Here is a 20,579-nt window from a genome sequence, read left to right on the forward strand (position 1 = left end):
TAATGGCACACACTATGGAAGTTTTCTAAATTAGATATTGTTTCCTTAAATTTTTTATTACAACTATCGAAAAATTTCGTTGAGATTGCATCATCCAGTACGCGGCATTACTACAATATGTATTACTTATGAAATGGCTCATGTATCTCACATAAAAAAATAAAGTAATTGGTAATATTGAGAGAGCGTTTGATTAAAATCTTGCAAAACGACCTAGGTCCGCGATAATAGAAAAAAAAAGATGAACCCATATACTGAAAGTCTGTTTGTAAATTTTACATTGAAAGTATAAACCTTTACATTGAAAGTGTAAACGGTGAAGTTCAAAATCATACTCAGAGCAATCATAAACTTCTCCAAAGGAATTTTTGTGTTGGATCCAATCAAATTTCATCTTCTAATAACATCCATAATTAGATTCAAAGGAACATAGCATTAATAAAAAGAGAGATCATGTCAAAAGAGATGAGTATATAATATTCTTTTAAAGCAATATCGGGAAACTTCTCAATGAGATGAAAGTTGTTTGAAAACATAACTCTGCGGCAGAATGCTTTTATGTATGATATTGTGTAAACATGCAGCTAATTAATATAAAAAGGGCTATTAATGGAAGAGATGATGATCCTAAATGGATGTTTTCCCAGTAAACAAAATGCGTACAATATGCCAGCAGATTGGCAACAGATTCCCTCAATTCTTGCTGGTAATTTGCCATCTGTTATGTCCGCATTAGGTTTATGATCTGCCAACAGAGCCTGTTTACAGAATCTAAAGCAAATTGGCAGCAGAAACCGAGTAGGATCTGCTAACATGACTTGACGTCAAATTGGCGACAGAAACCGAGCAGCATCTGCGTGCGCGCAATCTGATAGCAGATTGGTAGCAGAAACCAAGCAGAATCTGCAGTTTTTGGCTATATAAAATAGTGCATTTAAATATATTTAAAGGTTTCAATCGTAAATTGACAGTAAATTTTGATTACAAACTAATCAATTAGATGTTCTAAGCATTTGCTTATGACAATAAATTGAATAGAAAGAAAATTGTGCGCCACATAGCGATAAGCGAATAAACTATACTATTTTAATAAATTGAAAAATACAAATTCTGTTTGATTTTTGCTAATTTGCCGGCATATTGCATGTGGACAGATCTTGCTCAATTTCTGCCTATAATTTTACCTCAAGTCATGTTAGCAGATTCTGCTAAATTTTTACTATCAATCTGCCATCAGATTACATTCATGCAGATCTTGCTCGGCTTGTATTATTAATCTGCTATCAGATTGCGCACAGGCAGGTGTTGCTTTCTGCTGCCAATCTGACGTCAAGTCATGTTAACAGATTCTGCTGTCAGATTCTGCGAGTAGACTCTGTTTAGTTTTTGAACCAATCTATCGATTTAATCTGTAATAACAACTTTTGTATCAAATTTGTATCCTTTTTGCTAATAACAACTGATAGCAGACATTTGGCATAATCTGCTGTCGACAGACTTGGCTATCTGGTTTTATTTATGGATCTTAAGCAACTCATTAGCTCTTGGTAATAAAAGAACGCTAGAATATAAAATTGTATAAATATAAACAGAAATAAAATCGCGGTTCTTTACCTTTAATAATTAATTGTAAATCGGAAATAATTATATTGATAGAATTCTTCTGAACAATCATATGTTCTTATTGTTAGGTAACTCTTGCATTTTTATAATATAAGAAGATTTATTATCTTAGCAATCGTGATGTTACCTGTTGAAATAATGAAAAAGAAACACTAAATTTTAGTATTATTTGTATCTAGGGTTAATATTGAATAAAACTAAAAACAATGTTTTTAGTTTTTAGTTTTATGCTCCATAGATAGCACGTTTTGTTTTTTTCCGCCCACTGATTTTTTCTCTTCCGGTGCTAACTATTGGCCTCTCCGCTTGTGCTAAACAGTTTCTCTGAATAAATCGACTTCGTGTACAAAAATCATACTCATTTATTTATTCCCAACATTGTTCATTCAATAGGTAGGCCCAGGCTCGTTGGGAAATAAATATTTTTAAGAATCAGTATTTATTGTGATCAAATTTCGACTTACAATTTCGGTCGGCGTGCAAAGTGAAATAGTGAAAATGGAAATTAAGATCGCTCATATAATTAAACTAAAAGGAATCGAAAATTGGGCCGCCTAGAAGTTTCAAGTGTGCGTCACATTGAACTCGAACGGCTTCTTGGATGCAATTACATCCACACTTCCTAATCGAGACCTCGATGCATGAGTCTGCGTATAATCAGGTCGCAGCGTGGACAAAGAAGGACAATACAGCGCAAAGATTTATTGCCACATCTGTAGAAGAAAAACCGTTGCTGCATATAATTAATTGTGATTCGGCAAAGGCTATGTGGGACAAGTTAGTATCAGTTTACGAACAAAAGTCAGAAACTAGTGTGCACATGCTACTTTAGCAATGATATAATCTTCAAATGGTTTCGTCAGACGATATCGCCACTCACGTGACTTGGCTAGAGAATCTTGTACACTGTCTACAAAACCTTAGTGGGAAAATTCCAGAGCAAATGATTGTAACAAAAATCTTAATGACTTTACTTTCATCGTACAAACATTTCATTAGTGCATGGGAATTCACACATGCTAACAAGGGGACACTCACAAATTTGATATTCAGACTCACTATAGAAAAAACAAGGATTGGACAAAGTGAGAAATTTGAAAGCGCAGCTTTTGCATTTGTTGGCAGACCTGTAAAAAATTCTGGAAGTCTGAAAAAACAGGTACGCGTCACTACTGTCACAAAGCTGGCCACTGGATACGAAATTGCAGAAAGCGAAAAGCAGCAAGTGTGAAACAGAATTCAGATAAAGGAGAAGCTCTCGTTGGAGAAGTTCTGTCAACGATACAAAATAACGAAACAATCCATGGTGAATGATACATGGATTCAGATGCTACGGATCATATGTTCAATCAACGTGCAAGATTTACCACATATAATGAGTTTAAAGAAGAAATGTCAGTGCGCATTGGAGATGGAAAGCTTATTCCTGCAGTTGGAGCTGGTGAAATCAACATTTTAGTTTTCGAAAGAATAGAAGAAAAAACACCTCAGAAATGTTCTGTATATTCCAAATCTAACCTATAACCTTTTTTCACTTGGCGCAGCTTGACAAAGGCATCACATACCAATCAGACAACAGAGTCTGCAAACTAATAAAGGTGAAACTATTAAAGAATAAAAGTGTCGTTGCAATGGGAGAGAGAAAAGACAAGTTGTTTCAGATGAAATTTAAAGTTATCAAAAATAAGAATGAATTTCAAGCAAATGTTGCAACGCATAATTCTCTCCTGACTTGGCACAAACGATTGGCGCATCAAAATGTCGTTCAAATAAAGAAAATATTAAACAAATCAAAAACAGTTTTTCAGAATCAAGATTTCCGATGTGAGGATTGCATTTTAGGTAAAATGCACCGGTTATCGTTTCCAAGGAGTGATTCCAAATCCGTACGACTGGGTGAGTTTGTATATGCAGATCTCTGTGGTCCCATGCAAGTTAATTTTTTGGGAGGAGCACGATACCTTCTATTGCTAAAGATGACTACAGTCATTGGAGAACAGTATATTTCATCAAGCAAAAAATTGAAACAACTCACTGTTTTAAAGATTTTTTTAGAAAAACAAATAAACATCTAGATAGAGGAATTGAATACTTACAGATAATGGACTTGTTGAGTTCGTAAATCAAGAAATCGACGATTTAACGCATCGTTTCGGCATTATATATCAAAAGACGGTACCGTATATTTCCGAACAAAACGGAGCTATTAAATGTGAGAATCGAACTGTAATTGAACTGACAAGGACACTACTTTATACAAGCAGATTGCCTAAGATGTGGGCTGAAGCAGTCAATTACGCTGTGTACACATTCAATCGGAATATGAAACATATAACAATAAGGATGTGTCACTAGGTGAGCTATGGCTAAAAAAGAAACCTAACAAGTCTCAAAATTTTCGGAGAGGAAGTTTATATACATATTCCAAAGGAAAGGAGACACAAATGGGATGTAAAAGTTGAAATAGGAAATTTTGTAGGCTATGATGAAAATACGAAAGGCTATCGTGTTTGGCTTTCTGAGAAAGATCAGGTAAAAATATATAGAGACATTATATTTACTAGAAAACAAGGTAAATATAATTCAATTGAAAAACCGAGCCTGGATGAACCTGCAGAGATAAGTTTCAATTACCATGCCAATAATAATACAAGGGATTCAGATGAGGAAAAACGTAGACATCCAACGCTACAAAATTCTCTACAAATTACTGATGAAGATAACGACGCGACGGAAGATGATTTGCATACAGCTAAGAAGAAAGAGATAAATGATGAACAAAATTTACAAAACCAATTAAGAAATCATAGATGAATCAAACCATCAATCAGAAATCGTGATGCATGTGTATCCATTATGAATTGTGAGGAACCCGAGCCATATGAGGAAGCAATCACAAGTGGCGAGATAAATGGAAGAAAGCCTTGGATGAGGAAATCGATTCCCTAAGAAGAAACAAAATTTGGACATTATTGAATCCACCTCAAGACCAACAAGTTATTGACAACCGTTGAATATATAAAATCAAACAAGACTGTGATGATAGTGCAAAGCGTTTTATAGCAAGACTTGTAGCCAGAGGTTTCAAACAAAAAGCTGGTGTCGATTACCATGAAACATTTTGCACAGTAACAAGGTTTGACTTAATCAGAATAATTTTATCTATTGCATCTTCCAAGAGTATGCATCTCCAACAATTTGAAGTAAAGATCGTCTTTCTGTATGGAGAGATTGACGAAACAATTTATATGCATCAACCTAAAGGATGCAGAGTAAGAGATGGCACCGAGTAAGTTTGAAAATTGAATCGCAGTTTGTATGACCTGAAATAAGCATTCAGATGCTGGAATCGTCGCTTCACAAAAGCTGAGTAAATTTGGGCTTCATCCAACAAACGCAGATCAATGTGTGTTCACTAACAAGGATGAAGAAATAATCAGCTGATCCTGACTATGCACATAGATGATGGAATGATGTTGCTGTAAATCAAGACACGATAAATCAACTCTTAAATAAATTACGTAAAGAATTTGACATTACTTCAGGTAAAATAGGCACATACTTGGCTTGCAGATAGAACAATTGACTGATGGCTCAATTTTTACATCAAGAAAATTATGTTAGGAAGGTCTTACATCGATTCAAGATGGAAGATATCAACGCAGTTGCAGTTCCGGCTGATCAGCATCTTCAAATATGTGCAGATGTGCATAAGACATCAAGAAGCTTCAAATATTCCGTATCGCCAAGTTGTAGGTAGTCTTATCTACCTATCTATAGGTACACGATCTGATATCACTTTTTCTGTGAACAACGCTAGTCAGTATCTCGAAAATCCAATGAAAATATACTGGAACGCATGCAAAAAAATCCTCAAGTATTTAAAAGGGACTGTAGATCATGGAATCTATTTTCTTGCAAAACAATTGAATCATTCAGGCATTCAGTGATGCAGATTATGTCGGAGATGTTGGAAGAAGAAGATCTACAACAGGCCTTGTGATGAATCTCGGCGACTCTACAATTGCCTGGAGTTCATCAAAGCAAAAGGTGGTGACATTATCTATTACCGAAACTGAATATGTGGCAGCAAGTCATACAATCATGGAAATTATATGGATAAAGAGCTTATTTACTGATCTTGCTTTATTTAACAATCTGAAGACCACCCTCAACATCGATAATATGAATGCAATAAAATTCATTAAAAATCCAGAATTCCATCAAAGGAGTAAGCACATTGACGTGCGTTACCACTTTATTCGAGAAAAATATAAAGAAAACAAATTTTTCTTGGTACACATCAAAAGATCAGCAGGCTGACTTATTAACAAAACTCTTACCAAAGGTGACACTTGAAATGCAGAAGATGATAAACATCAAGAGTACCAAAGAAATCTAGTCAAATATTAAAAGACTCTAATTGCAAAAGATATTGTATAATATTCAATTCAGATTAGTTTTAAAGGGAATATTACAATACTGAAAAAGAAACAAGTTCATGTTATATTTAGTTTAAAAAAAAAGGTTTTTTTTAGTGGGAGTGTTGAAATAATAAAAAAAACACTAAATTTTAGTATTATTTGTATCTAGGATTAATTTTGAAATTCCCACTGTTTTTAGTTTTATGCTCCATAGATGGCGCGTCAATTTTTGTTCTTTTTCGCTCACTGATTTTCTTTCTCTTACGATGCTAACTATTGGCCTCTTCGCATGTGCTAAAAAGTTTCTCTGAATAAATCAACTTCATGTACTAAAATCATACTCTACTTTATTTATTCCCAACACTGTTCATTCAACATTACCTTTCTCTGCACGTGTAAATGGGATGTTAGTATTGTTTTTAAACAATTTTTTGTGATAACAAATGCGTGTAAATTCTCTTTGTCAGAATTGTTTAAAATATTAAATAAAAGAAAAATATTAAATAAAATACTAAATTTACCGCACTTTACAATTTTGGTTTTATATGTTCTGTTTGGCTTGTTGATTTCATTTGTTTTCATATGTGTTAATGAAAGCAACAAATATTTTTAATTTTCCAGATAGTCCAGTCATTTGGTACCAAAAAAGGACTTTACCTGAAAAGTTTTCCGAAAGTTTTAATATTTACCAGTTTTATAGATTTTGAGGTGCTCTTTTCGAATTTTCATTTTGCCATCTCTTTACCGATCGTGCCGCCGTATTGGAAAAATGGTTTTTTGACAATATTTCCTTTCCGGTTCATTTTTCGATAAAAATAGTTATGTAATAAATTAAACTAGAAAAAATTTCCTACAATTTATGTCTGTTTAATTTTTTTTTTGTAAAATAAATAGTTTTGACGTACGAATGCCGCAAAGTTTACTCCAGTCCTATTGGATTTTGCACAGGAGACAAAATTAAGGAGTTTGAAAGTTTAAATTTTATAAGATTATTTATTATTTGAGAATTAAATATAGGAAACTATGATTGAGAAGTCCATAATAGAACCACAATTCCTTTGGCTTGTTCTAAACGAATCTTACTCAATACTCTGTGTATTATCTGAGAATGGCGCAAAGGCAAAGAAAAAATATTTCCTTCATGAAATCGCGAAAGCGTCGATAGCAAACGCTTCTGAATCTTTATGCCAAGCACACAAAATTTTACATTTTGTATTTGCCTTTGACGTAAACAAATCAATTTCCGGTTCTCCAAAATTTTGAATAATTTTGTTATACGCGAAATTATTAGTGCACACACTAAAACATTATTAGTGCATTAGTGGATTAGACCTATTGGGGATACTACAGAAAAAAAACGCGCCACATACTTTATCTTATGGTGGTGTGGAGGGGAGGCTACGTTTGCCTACAGCTTCGTTTGCCTACATCGTTTTGCCGATAGCTTCAATTGCCGACATTCCCGATTGCCTACAAGCATTATTGTGCACGTATAAAAATTAAAAATACGAACGTACGTTTGTACACATGACATTATTGTGCACATACATATTGTACACATGACATTATTGTGCACATACACATTGTACACATGATATTATTGTGCACATACACATTGTACACATGACATATTGAGCACATAATATAAGAAATTCATATTAACGTTTTGTACACATGACATTATTGCGCACATACACATTGTACACATTTGTATGATATTGGCCGACGACTAACACTTTTTTAAAATAATTATGTGCGAAATCAATTGTATTACAATGTAAAGCAAGGTCCACCCAGCCTGTCGGCGGGATGGGTGCGGAAGGGAGGCCGAAGGCCTAAACATTGTCACGGCTAACAACCTGAAAAAGAAGAAAGATAATATTTAGATAGTCGCCAACTTAAATTAACCGAGAAAATACAAAAATCAATCATTGTTCACTTCTACAATATGTATTTATTTTCTGCACTCGCTCGGCAGTTTAAGTCTTGCTGCGAAGCATTACTATTATGCGAATTTTGTACACGGCTTTGATTTTATGCCTATTATACCTTCCTCCTTAGTGAGTTGCGTTTTTGTAAAACTATGAATTTACTTCTCAGTTTTCATTTTTCCATCACTGTTAAGTTTTCAAGCGGTTGTCTGATTTCAATTTTTGTTCTCAAAAGTTTTGGATTAAACTTTGTAATAGCTAATGATTCTCGATTTAAGCTGCCGTATTTTTGGAATATCTATAGCAATAGCAACATATATTTGACACTTTCTGATTTTTACCGTTTGATTTTTATCATTTATAATTTTTTTATTTTTATTTATATATTATTAAAGAGAATCCGATCAAGGACAGAAATGTAGCGTTCATTATTAATTTTAATTATTTTTTTGCGATTCGCGACTTTTGTTATTATTATTTATATAAGAATATTTTTATGAAGGTTTTTATTTGCGAATTGTATGATTCTATGAATATATTACATGGACATCCGCTCCTCAAGCGCATTCATTAATTTTTGTTTTATTTCATAGGAGCTATTTTTATTATTTTATTTTTTTTAATTTTTGAAAAATTTTATTTTCAATTTTTGCTGATTATCTAAAATTATAATATATAAAAAAATATTATATTATTTTGTTTTATTATTAATACCATTTTAAGTTGTTAGAATTCAAAGCTTTTTTTTAGAAACTTAGATTTTCTTAAATTTTATAACTTGTTTTTATTAGTGATATTTTATTGTTTTGTAAAAACAAAAATGTTTATGTATTACGCATGTTTATTCAACAGACAAATTCAAATTGCAAATGTTTACCAACATTAAAATCTTATGTTTAATATATCCATGAAGAAATTTTTATTTTTATTATTATACATATAAAATATTTTTAATTATTTAAAATTATTTTTAATAATTATACATAAAGTGAGCATTTTCATGGTTGACTTTGATATATATTATCCGTGTCCAAGTAAACGATGCGTATTTACTTACGTGTCCAAAAGCTACTGTATCCAAAATTATTGTGTCCAAATGCACTGTGTCCAATTGAACTGTGTGCAAAATCTCATGTCCATTTGTAACGTGGTCATTTGCACCGTATCCAATTATACTATGTCCAAGTGCACCGCTCTTTTTGTATATAGTGTGATGAATATTCTGAAAAATATTGTTTGCGATTTTTCAACAGTCTTTGTTTGCAAATATGATTTGTTTTAAATATGATTCCATTCCTAAGATGTTTGGATTAGGTTAGAATTTTTTTGGATGGAAGTACAGGGCGAAGGGCGAAGCTCCTTCATCATCCATGCATTTACATAAATACTTAAATATACAACTAATATAAAATTCACGCTCAGAGAAGTTCAGATTATCACATTTAATACTTGTTTATATTGTTAATAATTTTTTTGTTAATAACTTTTTTTACGTCGTTGTTTATTAAAAAGTTATTAACAACTTAATTGTTAATAACTTTTTAATAAACACCGACCGATGGTAAAACATCTTAAATGTTATTCAGAGTTATGACTTTGACAACATGTCAAACAACATGTCAAAATCATCTCTCAGGTAGCCCATTTCATGCACAATTATTTTAATTTTGTCTTAAAAAAATATGTGCATTTTTAATGTTTCACTTATTAATGATAAATAAAAATTAAAATAATTGTACTAATTATGTTAACATGATTTACAAATACATAAATATTTATTTTAATATATAGTGTTTTATTTTAAAAATAAAACTCGATTTCAATATTTAGAAAACTAATTATAAGAGTTATAAAAAAAATATTTAACAAAAGGAGTTTATGGTTTTGAAGGTGATATAATATAATGATTTGAACATTTTATAGATAATATAATTGCATAGAATTAATTTTAGTTGTTTAAAAGTTATTCATTAAAAACACTTATTCTATAATTTATTTTCACAATCAGCGCTATACAAAATAAACAACATAAATAGATGAGGATAGGATATTCTCTATCCTGTTATGTGTGTGTGTGTGCGCGCGCGCGTGCGTGTGTGTGTGTGTGTAACGTGGCGTACGCAAAAATAAAAATAAAAAAGTTATTTTAAAGTTAATAGGTAAATTATTTCACAGAAGTTATTTAAAGTTAATATCATTTATTAAATATATGTAAAACTAAACTTAGTGATGAAAATGTTGAACAATTTGCTTCAGCATATTCTAGCAGTATGAGAAATTGACGATTTTTAGGAATTTTCTTGAAAAATGATAAAATGTTGATTTTTTGCTTTTTACATGTTTTTATTGATATTTAAACGTTTAAACTTGTTAAACTTTAAAAAATTGGATATTTAACTGTTTTTGTCAATACTTTTGTGTGCAACGCTCAAAAATCATAGATGTAAATAGAGCTTTATCTCTCTTACCGTATGCCAAGCTAATAAGATACTTTCCTCCTTCGCGCATGTGTAGTCGCGCATTTTTTTCCGACGACTGAGAAAATAATCTCTTTTATTTTATGTAGAAGATACCATCTTTAATAAAAATAGCGCAGGCACAAGGGAAAAAAATCTGTTATTTATGTTAGCACACACACACACACACACACACCCGGCTCAAAGCCTAAGAGATAACATAAAGCTCTATGTAATATATCTATGTCAAAAATGCACGATTCGACGATATAACGTGCTGTTTTTTGTGAAATTCAAGTGAAAAAAATCAGGCTTTATTTTGTAGAATGTTTTTGTGATACTGAATCTAATTTTATAAGAAAAGAATTGAAAAATAACAAAATAATGTTTTTTAAAATTAGATATTTTACAATTTAAGAAATTAAGGTTTTAAAATGAAAATCACAAATTTTAAATAATCGCGGGCTAGATGTGGATAACAGTGCGTAAATTTCATAGAAAAATAAGTTTTCTATGAAACTGATTATATGCGCAAGGCACGAAAGTTACTTGGTCCTATATTAAATTAATCTCTATTTGAAATTTATTATAATAACTTCTCTTTATCCCCCTGGAGAAACGAAGGTGAGAAAATATCGCGACGAAAATAAATCAGAAATCAGCGCATGTCTCTGATGTTTAGAATAACTAGCACAATTGTGTCAACCAAAATTCACTTTCCAATTGGCTATGTGCTATATAGACTATCAGATTTTGCTCTTTAAAATCCTGTGTACAAAATATAGACAATTGTGTTAAGCGAATAGTCTGACATTATGGAAAAGTTCAAGCCAATTATAAGAAATAGTAAGAAAATTTAGATTAAAAGAGACACCTCTATTGTAAAATAACTCAACAACCGTTATGTAAGAAAAAAGCGACATAAATTACTTGAACAATCGGCTTGGGGTAAATAAAAAGAGTATCACCAATGTTTCATTTGAATAATTGATATTTAATCAAATAATAGTAAATCGAGAAAGAATTTAAGAAAAAACAAATGCAAAATTAATAAAATTAATGAAAGAATCTATAATTTATGTCACTTTCTTTTTCCTCCTTAAACATTGAATCTTTAATAATAGTGTCTGTCTTTTTCAGATCTTTCTTTGTTTGCCATGATATACACATATATATATATGTGCCGTGTGACCTCACACCGACGCACACGCACCGCATATGCACACACATGCACACGCACACAATCAGATCTCCGCTATATCCATGTTATTAATCTTGAATAGTGCTGACAAGGGGAACACCAGACATGACCCCCTCCAATTTTGCCGAGCCTGATATATATTATAGTTCTGCTCCCACATTAATCCATGGTAAAGTAATACGACTCAACTCTCAATCATTCGCAAAAAACATGTTTAAAAATTTTGCGTGGTCCTTATATACCAAGGTATAAGTACACATTTGCAAGTAAGCAGCTTCACCATGGCTTGGTGAATAAGGCGTGCAGCTACTACGCTGCGTATTGCTGGTTCTATTTTTAAAATATTTTTTTTTCCTTTTTTCTTAATTTGTAGTGAATTATTATGTTACGTATTATTATTATTTTAACAGACAGATTTATATTATTAATTATTTTAATTATAAAATTTATTTAATTTATTCAGTTGCTATGCGATAAAAGTTACAATAATAAATACAATTAATAAATAGTTAATAAAAAAAATTTTACTAAGCAATTGCAAAATTGTTTAATTTTATTACAACAGAGCGAGAAATTGGTACTCGCGAAAATGTAATAAAATACATTCATTACTGTTGAATCAATTGAGAACTCCTGTTTTTAAACCGATACTTTTATGTACTTCGTATGCATCAAAATTAATAGAAGAAAGACTGATATATTTAAATATGTGTGATATTTATTTTCTCATAATAATCTTATAAAAATTGTGCGGCTGTAAAACTATAAGATTTATTCAATGCTGTAAAAAAAATTATGTTTTGAATGTTTTTACGATAAATATCCTAAAATATATAATGAGTCAGATAATAAATCTAATTCCGAATGATTATTAAATAAAATAAAAATCATATAATTTAAAATAATTGAAATTTTCTTATTGACTACCTTTGTATTTTCTTTTTTATAATTATAAGATGTTTATTGTGTAGCAAAACTTAAAATTAAGTAAATTATATTTTTTAACTATTTATTAATTACGTTTATTAACTTCTATCACATAGCAACTGAATAAATTAAATAAATTTTATAATTAAAATAATTAATAATATTAATTTGTCTTTTAAAATAATAAAAATACATAACATAATAATTTATTACAAATTCACAAGAATTTAAGAAAAAAGAATTTTAAAAAATCAAAATCGAACCAATAAATGTAGTAACCGTGCGCCTTATACACCAAGCCATGCTGCTTACTTGCAAATGTGTACTTATATCTCGGTATATAAGGTCCACGCAAATTTTTAAACGTGTTTTTTCGCGAATGCTTGAGAGTTAGGTCATATTTTACACTTTACCATAAATTAGTGGGAGAGTAGAACTATAACATATATCAGTCTCGACGAAATAGGAGGAGGCCATGTCTGGTTTCCCCTTGTGAGAGCGAGTTACGGAAAGTTTTGGATAAATAACTTTAAACTAATAAACAAATAAAGCAATATATTAAACAAAGTTGTTTTTGAAGAAAATAATAAATTAATAATAGTTGATTTATTAAAAAATGTAGATATCTATTTTTAAAAGAATACAAAAGATTACTATTTCATTGTTGCCTTCAAAATCCAGTTTTAAAAATATTTTTTATATAATTTTTAATTTTCGAGATATTAAATATTACTTTTAAAATGAGGAACACTATATTGTTATATTAATTATTTCGTCATAATTCATTCATTCATTCTTGGTCTTTATTTGTTTCTTTGGTATTTATTTGTTTCTTTATAGGGTTACAAAGGTGCTTTTTTATTTAGGAGCGTATCCGATCCTTTACAAAGAAAATTTCTTTTCAATCTGACTCTTGTGGTCTCTACAATTTCATAACTCTCTTCTTCCTCGCTCGATATACTTCTTCTATTTCCTGCTTCTTCCTTTCCTTCTTCTCCTCCTTCCTTTCATCCATCTTCCTTCTTCCATTCATCCGATCCTCATTTCACCTCATCTTCCACGTTCTTCTTATTTGTTTCCCTTTCTCCAGCAATTTCTCTTTGTCGTCTTCGTCTTCCATTTTTACTAGTAGTATCTATTTTCCCTCTCCTTCCTCCACCAATCTTATTTTCGCTTCTCCCCCATACATCTTCCATCACTTTCGATGATCTCCTTTCCCTTGTTGACTATTTGTATATATATATATATATATATATATATATATATATATATATTGATTGTCTCGACGATTATTTACTATGTCAGAAAAGAACCATGGTCAAAATGTTTGAAAGAATATTGTTAAAATAAAGAATTTGTGAATTATGTTGATTTGCGCTCTAACAGTGTTTTGGCTTTGCATGATCTTTATTTTTGTATGAATTTTTAATCATTTGCGTCTTATATATTACTTAGTTATTTTTATTGATATAGAAAATTAAAAAAAATATAATTATTTTTAGATCTTTCTTCGCATCTTGAGCAGTGGGCAATATGAACCTCACTTTTTTAAAATAAATGAAAATTTATACAGAATTGTCAATTTTTTAATCTTGTTTTACATTCGAAGTACTAGATGATGGACGATGGATCTGGTTTTATAAGGAAAGCCAAAAATTTACATAAAACTGTACATTTTTAAACCCTGTTTCATATTCAAAGCACCAGAATGTGGGACATTTTCTGATGTTTATAACTTTAAAACTAAAGTTTAGATTAGATATGAGCAACATTTAATGTTTGATAAAAAACTTTTTCTCTAGTATACTTCAAGTACATTAAAATCGGCGAGATTATCCTTAATATTCAATACTTTATCATTCTATCGATTCTGTTTCTCTATTACTTAGGCTTGTGACTTGCCCTTATACTGGAAAGTACCACTTTTTTTGGCAGCGGGTGGTGACCAGAAAGGAACCGTCGAGATGAATGCATTTCTGGACTTTTGGAAAGAGTAAGATATGAAACGTAATCTATATTGTCTATTTTATTAAAAATATTACATCTCAATGCGCAATTATGAACAGGATGTCTATTCTTTAGAAAAACATGAAAAACCTGAAATTCTCAAGGATTTCTTTTGTATCTGAAAAACATCAGAGAATTCTTATGATTGAGACCCTTGCCAGATAATTAAAAAAAAAATTTCTTTTTACTAATTTTGCTCTTATCTCATAAACAATCGACGAACTAAGTAAATTATGTGTTTCAAATATATTATGAATATATATTTATATATTTATATATATATATATATATATATATATATATATTTACTTTTTTGTTTAAAAATATGAAGTACATATTTCTTATTGTAATTTTTAGTTCTAAAAAAATGAAACTTTTGCGCAAGTGAAAAATGTTTACTCTTAAAAATTTATTCAGTTCTTTTTCAATATATTTACAAATCTTGCACTTGAAATTTAAGAGGCGTATGAGTGAAAACATTAGAAAACATGTAATAAAAAAAAAACAAATAAAAAATTGTTTTAGAAAATTGCATAAAAAAATTTTTTAAATCTGTTTTATTTAAAATTTTGAACAATACTTGGAAGATCAGAGAGTTTTTAGGTATTCTTTTTTATCAGAATAGATACCCTGATGAATAGATACTGTTATAGCACAAAATTAGCTATAACTATTATTATTATCGTTAATTTTAAATATTATTAATTTAAAGTATTTTTTTAATACGTCTTCCGACTATAACGAGATATCGCAAAAGGCGTATAATGTTACGAGCGCGAAACGCTGACGAAGCGAGCCACGCGCCGATGCGAGCGCGAAGAAGATTGAACCACCGGAAATGCAAAGAATTTTAATCGAACCATATTATAGCTTGCATTTTGGCCTAACATTCGAAATGAGCGACACAACCATATATGGTCATGTCGCTAAGGGATCCCCTTCAAATATCATCGAAAAGGAGGTAATAAAAGAGACCACCGGTAATACGCAGCGGGCAGTCATCACTATCATTTTATATCGGGCAAAGATTATTACCGATTTACATCGGGGAGTGACTAATCTAATATTATATCGGGTAGCCATTAACATTGATTTGTATCGAGTCTTTAACAGTTATTGTGTAGTGAACAGTGAAAATATATACCTTTGTATAAAATAACTAAAGAAAGGTTACATTTACCACAACAAACCAGCTGGATATCCTGACCATACTTGAACTTCCTAGTTCTCAATCGGCTAACGATCCCAAGCTAACGATCCCAAAATTACCCATGCCTTTCCAAAGGGCACAACAAAATTGGTGGCAGCGGTGGGATCTAGCCACAGGATTGTCAGGAAAAGCCGGAAAGACCTGAAAGAACCCAAAGGAAAAGGCACGTCATTAAACAATAAATTAAAGCTGACGGACAACAATGGAAGCAACATAGACGTACGATAAGCAGTCAGACGAGAGTCAAGCAGCTGATAGGATCGCCAGTGTCCAAGGACTAGCGCAGATCCACGACACCTCAACAGACAACGCATCATTCCTGAGCAACGACCCCGTACAACAAGCCCCGAGCCGTTAGTCGTATCAGCCGCCGAGTGAAGGTTAGCAATGTCTGCGAGCGAACATGCGAGCCATCTTATTACTATAAATCTGTAAAACAATTATAATTGCATGAAGGCATCGGAAGGCTCTAACGTACCGAAACGACTAATTGCGAACCGATCGAGGTTACTTAGCGAACCGGCACGACGAGCAATTAGTCTATGTCTATCGCCGCGAGACAAATTAGATAGCGCGCGAAGAAATTTAGAAACACAATATTTGAGCGAAAGCGAAACCAAGCTACCGGAAAACGTCGTCACTGAACGCGAATTTCCGTTTAATAATTTCAACGAAAGCCTATTCCCGAATAACACGACTGACAACCCCACTGACAACACTCAACGCGAGACTATACGTAAGAGACCGTATATTAGCAGGACTCCGAATAGAGTATCCTTACGACGCGAATTTTCGTTAACCTCGTACGAAAGCGATAAATTTGATGGAAGAAATTTATAGTGTTCAGGCAAATAATATGGCCGAAGCACGATTTCCACAAGATCACACTCCCGCGAATATATCGCAAGGCACAGTAGACGGCGAGATTGAAAATGCGTCGATCCATCCGACAAATGGGCCAAACTATAGCGGAGGTGAATAATACATCTCCCGTAAATCGCGAAGAAAGAATAGAGTACGCGCATCTTCTTGATATACTAAACGACCTACGCGCAAGTATGAACTCTCTAAATCGGCGAATGACCGCGGTGGAAGACATAACGAGAGAAATACTCCACCAAGATTATCGCAAGAAGAGAACGCGATAACGACACGTTTGATGAAACATACGAATGGACTAACCGCGACATTCGAAACAGGAGAAGCGTCACACCGCATTACGTACCTACTAAAAGAAGCTAGAACGATGATTCCCGAATTTGACGGAAACGACATAAGTTACAAAAATTTGTAAATGCCTGCACATACGCCGTCCGAAACATAAATCCCGCGGACAAAGAATCGTTAATGCAAGCGATTTTATATACTAAACTAAAAGAAAAAACCATGCAGGATTTGGAGACGCGAGATATACAAACGTTCGAAGAATTAAAGCATCAACTCGAGACTTGTTATGAGACTAAACAAAGTACCACACATTTACAAATCGAATTTAATTCACTAAAGCAAAAATTAAATGAAATCGCGCACGCGTTTGGACAACGAGTTGATTTACTATCAATGAAATTGTACGATTCTATGATCGAAGGAAAGGTACACCCCGCACACTCAAAGAGCACAATTCACGAAACAATTAAGAAACGAGCATTAATAAATTTTCAAATCGGACTTCGCAACGATTCAAGGTGCTCGTACGCGCTCAAAAATATACGACGGTTCAAGAGGCGATAACGGGCGCGAGTGCCGAAAAAAAATTACTTGGACAACAAAATCTAACGGCTTTTATATTAAGAATAAATTCGAATCAAGTAATTCGTGACAAACTCGAAGTTCGACCCCTTAATGCTTTAAATGCGGAAAAAACGGACATTACGGACGCGACTGTCGAAGTCAATACGCGCTCCCAAAACCGGAGAGATCCTCACGAATAAACACAATAAATAAATATTAAACACTGCAAAAAATCCGGGCACAATCATGAAGAATGTTGGAGCTTAAACGGACGACCGAGGACATACGCGGATAAATCAAAGAAAAATAATAAAACATCAAACGAAAAAATTCCTCAAAAAGATTACCGCGTCAACTCAAACGAAATTCGGAATCCGACGGTAGCAGTAGCGGAGAAGAAAAAGATAACTCTAGGAAGAAAACGTGACAGAATATCGAGTTACGCACATAAAAGGAGCTCCATGTAATCGAGCAAAAAACGAATTATTATTAGTAACATTTCCCATGCGACAGATAAAGAATGAGAAAATACAAATGTTATATGACTCAGGCTCTATACTATATCATTAGTAAAATTAAAGCAATTGAAAGATGACACGCTCATTCAAGAAGAAAAAATTGCGCTCACCAGAGTAACCGGACACAAGATATACACAAGGAAAGATGTACGATACAATTAAAGTAGACTTTCTTTTTTTTTAATAAATTACACGATTTTGAAGCTAAACTGTATTTTTTAGAAATAATGTCGATACTCCATCAAAAATCATCGTAGATAAAAAATGAAGAAAGCATTTTATAAAGCTTGAAATTTTAACTTTAACGCTATTGGTGGTTTTTAAAGAATTTTTATCATTTCTTCATTTTTAAAAAATACAGATTTCAAACTCGGTCAAAAAAAATTGTAGAAAAATTTAAAAAAAGCATGTTGTAGGCAAAATATTGTAGTTTATGGAATTTAAGTTGAATTTTTCGAGAATTTTTTTATCGAGCTGCAGAGTGTCAAATATATGTAATTTTAAAGAACAAAACAATGTGTTCTTTTTTAAAGTACAAAACAAACAAGATAAAAAAATATTAAAAATTACTGATAGTGCGTTAAAGTTAAAACTGCAAGCTTTAAAATGGTTTTTTAATTTTGTGTACAATGATTTTTCGTCAAGTTTTAACTTTGTTTGAAAATAGTCCAATTTTTAGATATGAAAAATGTTTCCTATTTTTTTTTAGTAATGTATAATTTAGGTTTGAAAATAATCCAAATTTTAAAATATGAAAAATGTTCCCTATTTTTTTTTAGTAGTGTATATGGATCCAGACTTATTCATACAATATTCCACGTTATATGAAAATTATTGTTATGTTATATAATAAAAGTATTATTATATTAAATATTTGTATTTTATATAAAATTTTATAAAGTTTTATATAAAAACGTCAAAAAAGATATAATAATAATTAACTAGTCTACTAAAGTTTCAATTTATTAGTATATGTTAATTTATAAATTTAATAGATAGATAGATAGATATAAATTTTATTTCCCCTTGGGGTTACAATCTCTTACATACTATACTTACAACTATCTTAACTATAACTTACATCTAACTTAATTCTAACTTACCCTCCTTAACCTTTAACTAACTCTAATCTACCTACACACACACACAACGCTATTTGCCCTACTCTAACTTGGGACCTCCGCTTCATGGGACCGGCTCATATCATGTTTCCAATCCTTTCACACATCTCATTCACACATCCCACTCTCTCTCTCTCTCTCTCTCTTTCTCTCTCTCTCTTTTTAAATTTTGATCCAATGTGTTTAAAATATTCTAAAACCTCGAAAAAATATTTTTTTACAAAATGTCCGTAAGTGTGTGTGTATATGCACAAAAGAATGTGGTTGCTCTAACTTCCGTAAATTTTGAAATAACGGGCTAAATTTTTTTTATATGAATAGAATATCATTAAAGGTTGAAATATTAGAGCAGGCAAGAAAACTGACAGAGCAGGAAAAAAATTGGCAGGACAGATCATACATTTATAAAATTTTTTAATATTTATTTGAGTTAAAACTATTTTTTGAATTAAACAACTAAAAATAATATACACAACTCCAAAGTAATACATGATACCTATCCTTGTTTATTGAATAAGCAAGAATAGTACCTATTTTAAAGCTCTTAAATAATAAATTTCGAGAAAGTATTATTAACAACGATCAACAATGAACTTTGAAATATATTTTTTTGTTTAAAAATGTTCTTAAGTTTATTTAAATAATTATATAGGATTACAGTGAGTTGGGTTAATTAAATAAATGTAAAATTTACATTTTTTAAATGTAGTTTTAATATTTAAACTTTAAACAAATTTAAAAAACAAAACAAAATAAAACTTTTTAGTTTAAGTATTAAATAAATATTAAATAATATTTATTTAATACTTAAACTAAAAAGTAAATATTAAATAATATTTATTTAATACTTAACCAACCAAGTTAGTTGATATTATTTTAAGTTTAAAGATACTAGATGATATTATTTTTAGTTTAAAGATATTGTTTGATTTAACTAACTTGTATTGTTTAAACCAATACAAGTTAGTTAAACCAAACAATAGCTTTAAACTAAAAATAATAACTTTAAAATAAATAATTATAATAATATCACAATATTTAGGGACATAAAAAAACATTTGGTAGATAGTACTTACTAGATACTATATATAATTATAATTATCAGAAAAAAAAACGCAAAAGCTAATTTGAATTGGATTAATTGCATGACCATAATTGTCACTAATACAATTGTAGCTTTTTATTTTTTTTAATGAAATTTTTTTAAAAAAACTTTAAATCTGTAATTTTAGTTTTTTTCTTTTTCAAAATATCAAACTTGCCATTTTTTGGTGCGACATTGAATATCTTTGTGGCCTGTTTATTCTTGTCAGAGTAGAAAATAAGGATTCATTTACGGTCGACGAGCATTCAAAAATTATTACTGTTGTATACAGTTCATAAGTTTTTTTGAATGCGTCTTTTTGATTGTATAACGTTTTAAATATGTC

At 31.1% G+C, this 20,579-nt stretch overlaps 1 protein-coding gene across 3 annotated transcripts in view; it reads left to right on the forward strand.

The window, feature by feature from the left end:
• Positions 1 to 20,579, forward strand: part of LOC126849659 (serine/threonine-protein phosphatase 2A regulatory subunit B'' subunit alpha) — a 99,173-nt gene that overhangs the window by 38,070 nt on the left and 40,524 nt on the right. For all 3 annotated transcript variants that reach the window (XM_050591713.1, XM_050591704.1, XM_050591722.1), the window contains exon 5: positions 14,452 to 14,555. In XM_050591713.1, coding sequence (XP_050447670.1) covers positions 14,452 to 14,555 — 104 coding nt within the window. The remainder of the gene's footprint in view (positions 1 to 14,451; positions 14,556 to 20,579) is intronic.

The sequence above is a fragment of the Cataglyphis hispanica genome, chromosome 1, assembly GCF_021464435.1.
Source record: "Cataglyphis hispanica isolate Lineage 1 chromosome 1, ULB_Chis1_1.0, whole genome shotgun sequence".
Lineage (NCBI taxonomy): Eukaryota > Metazoa > Arthropoda > Insecta > Hymenoptera > Formicidae > Cataglyphis > Cataglyphis hispanica.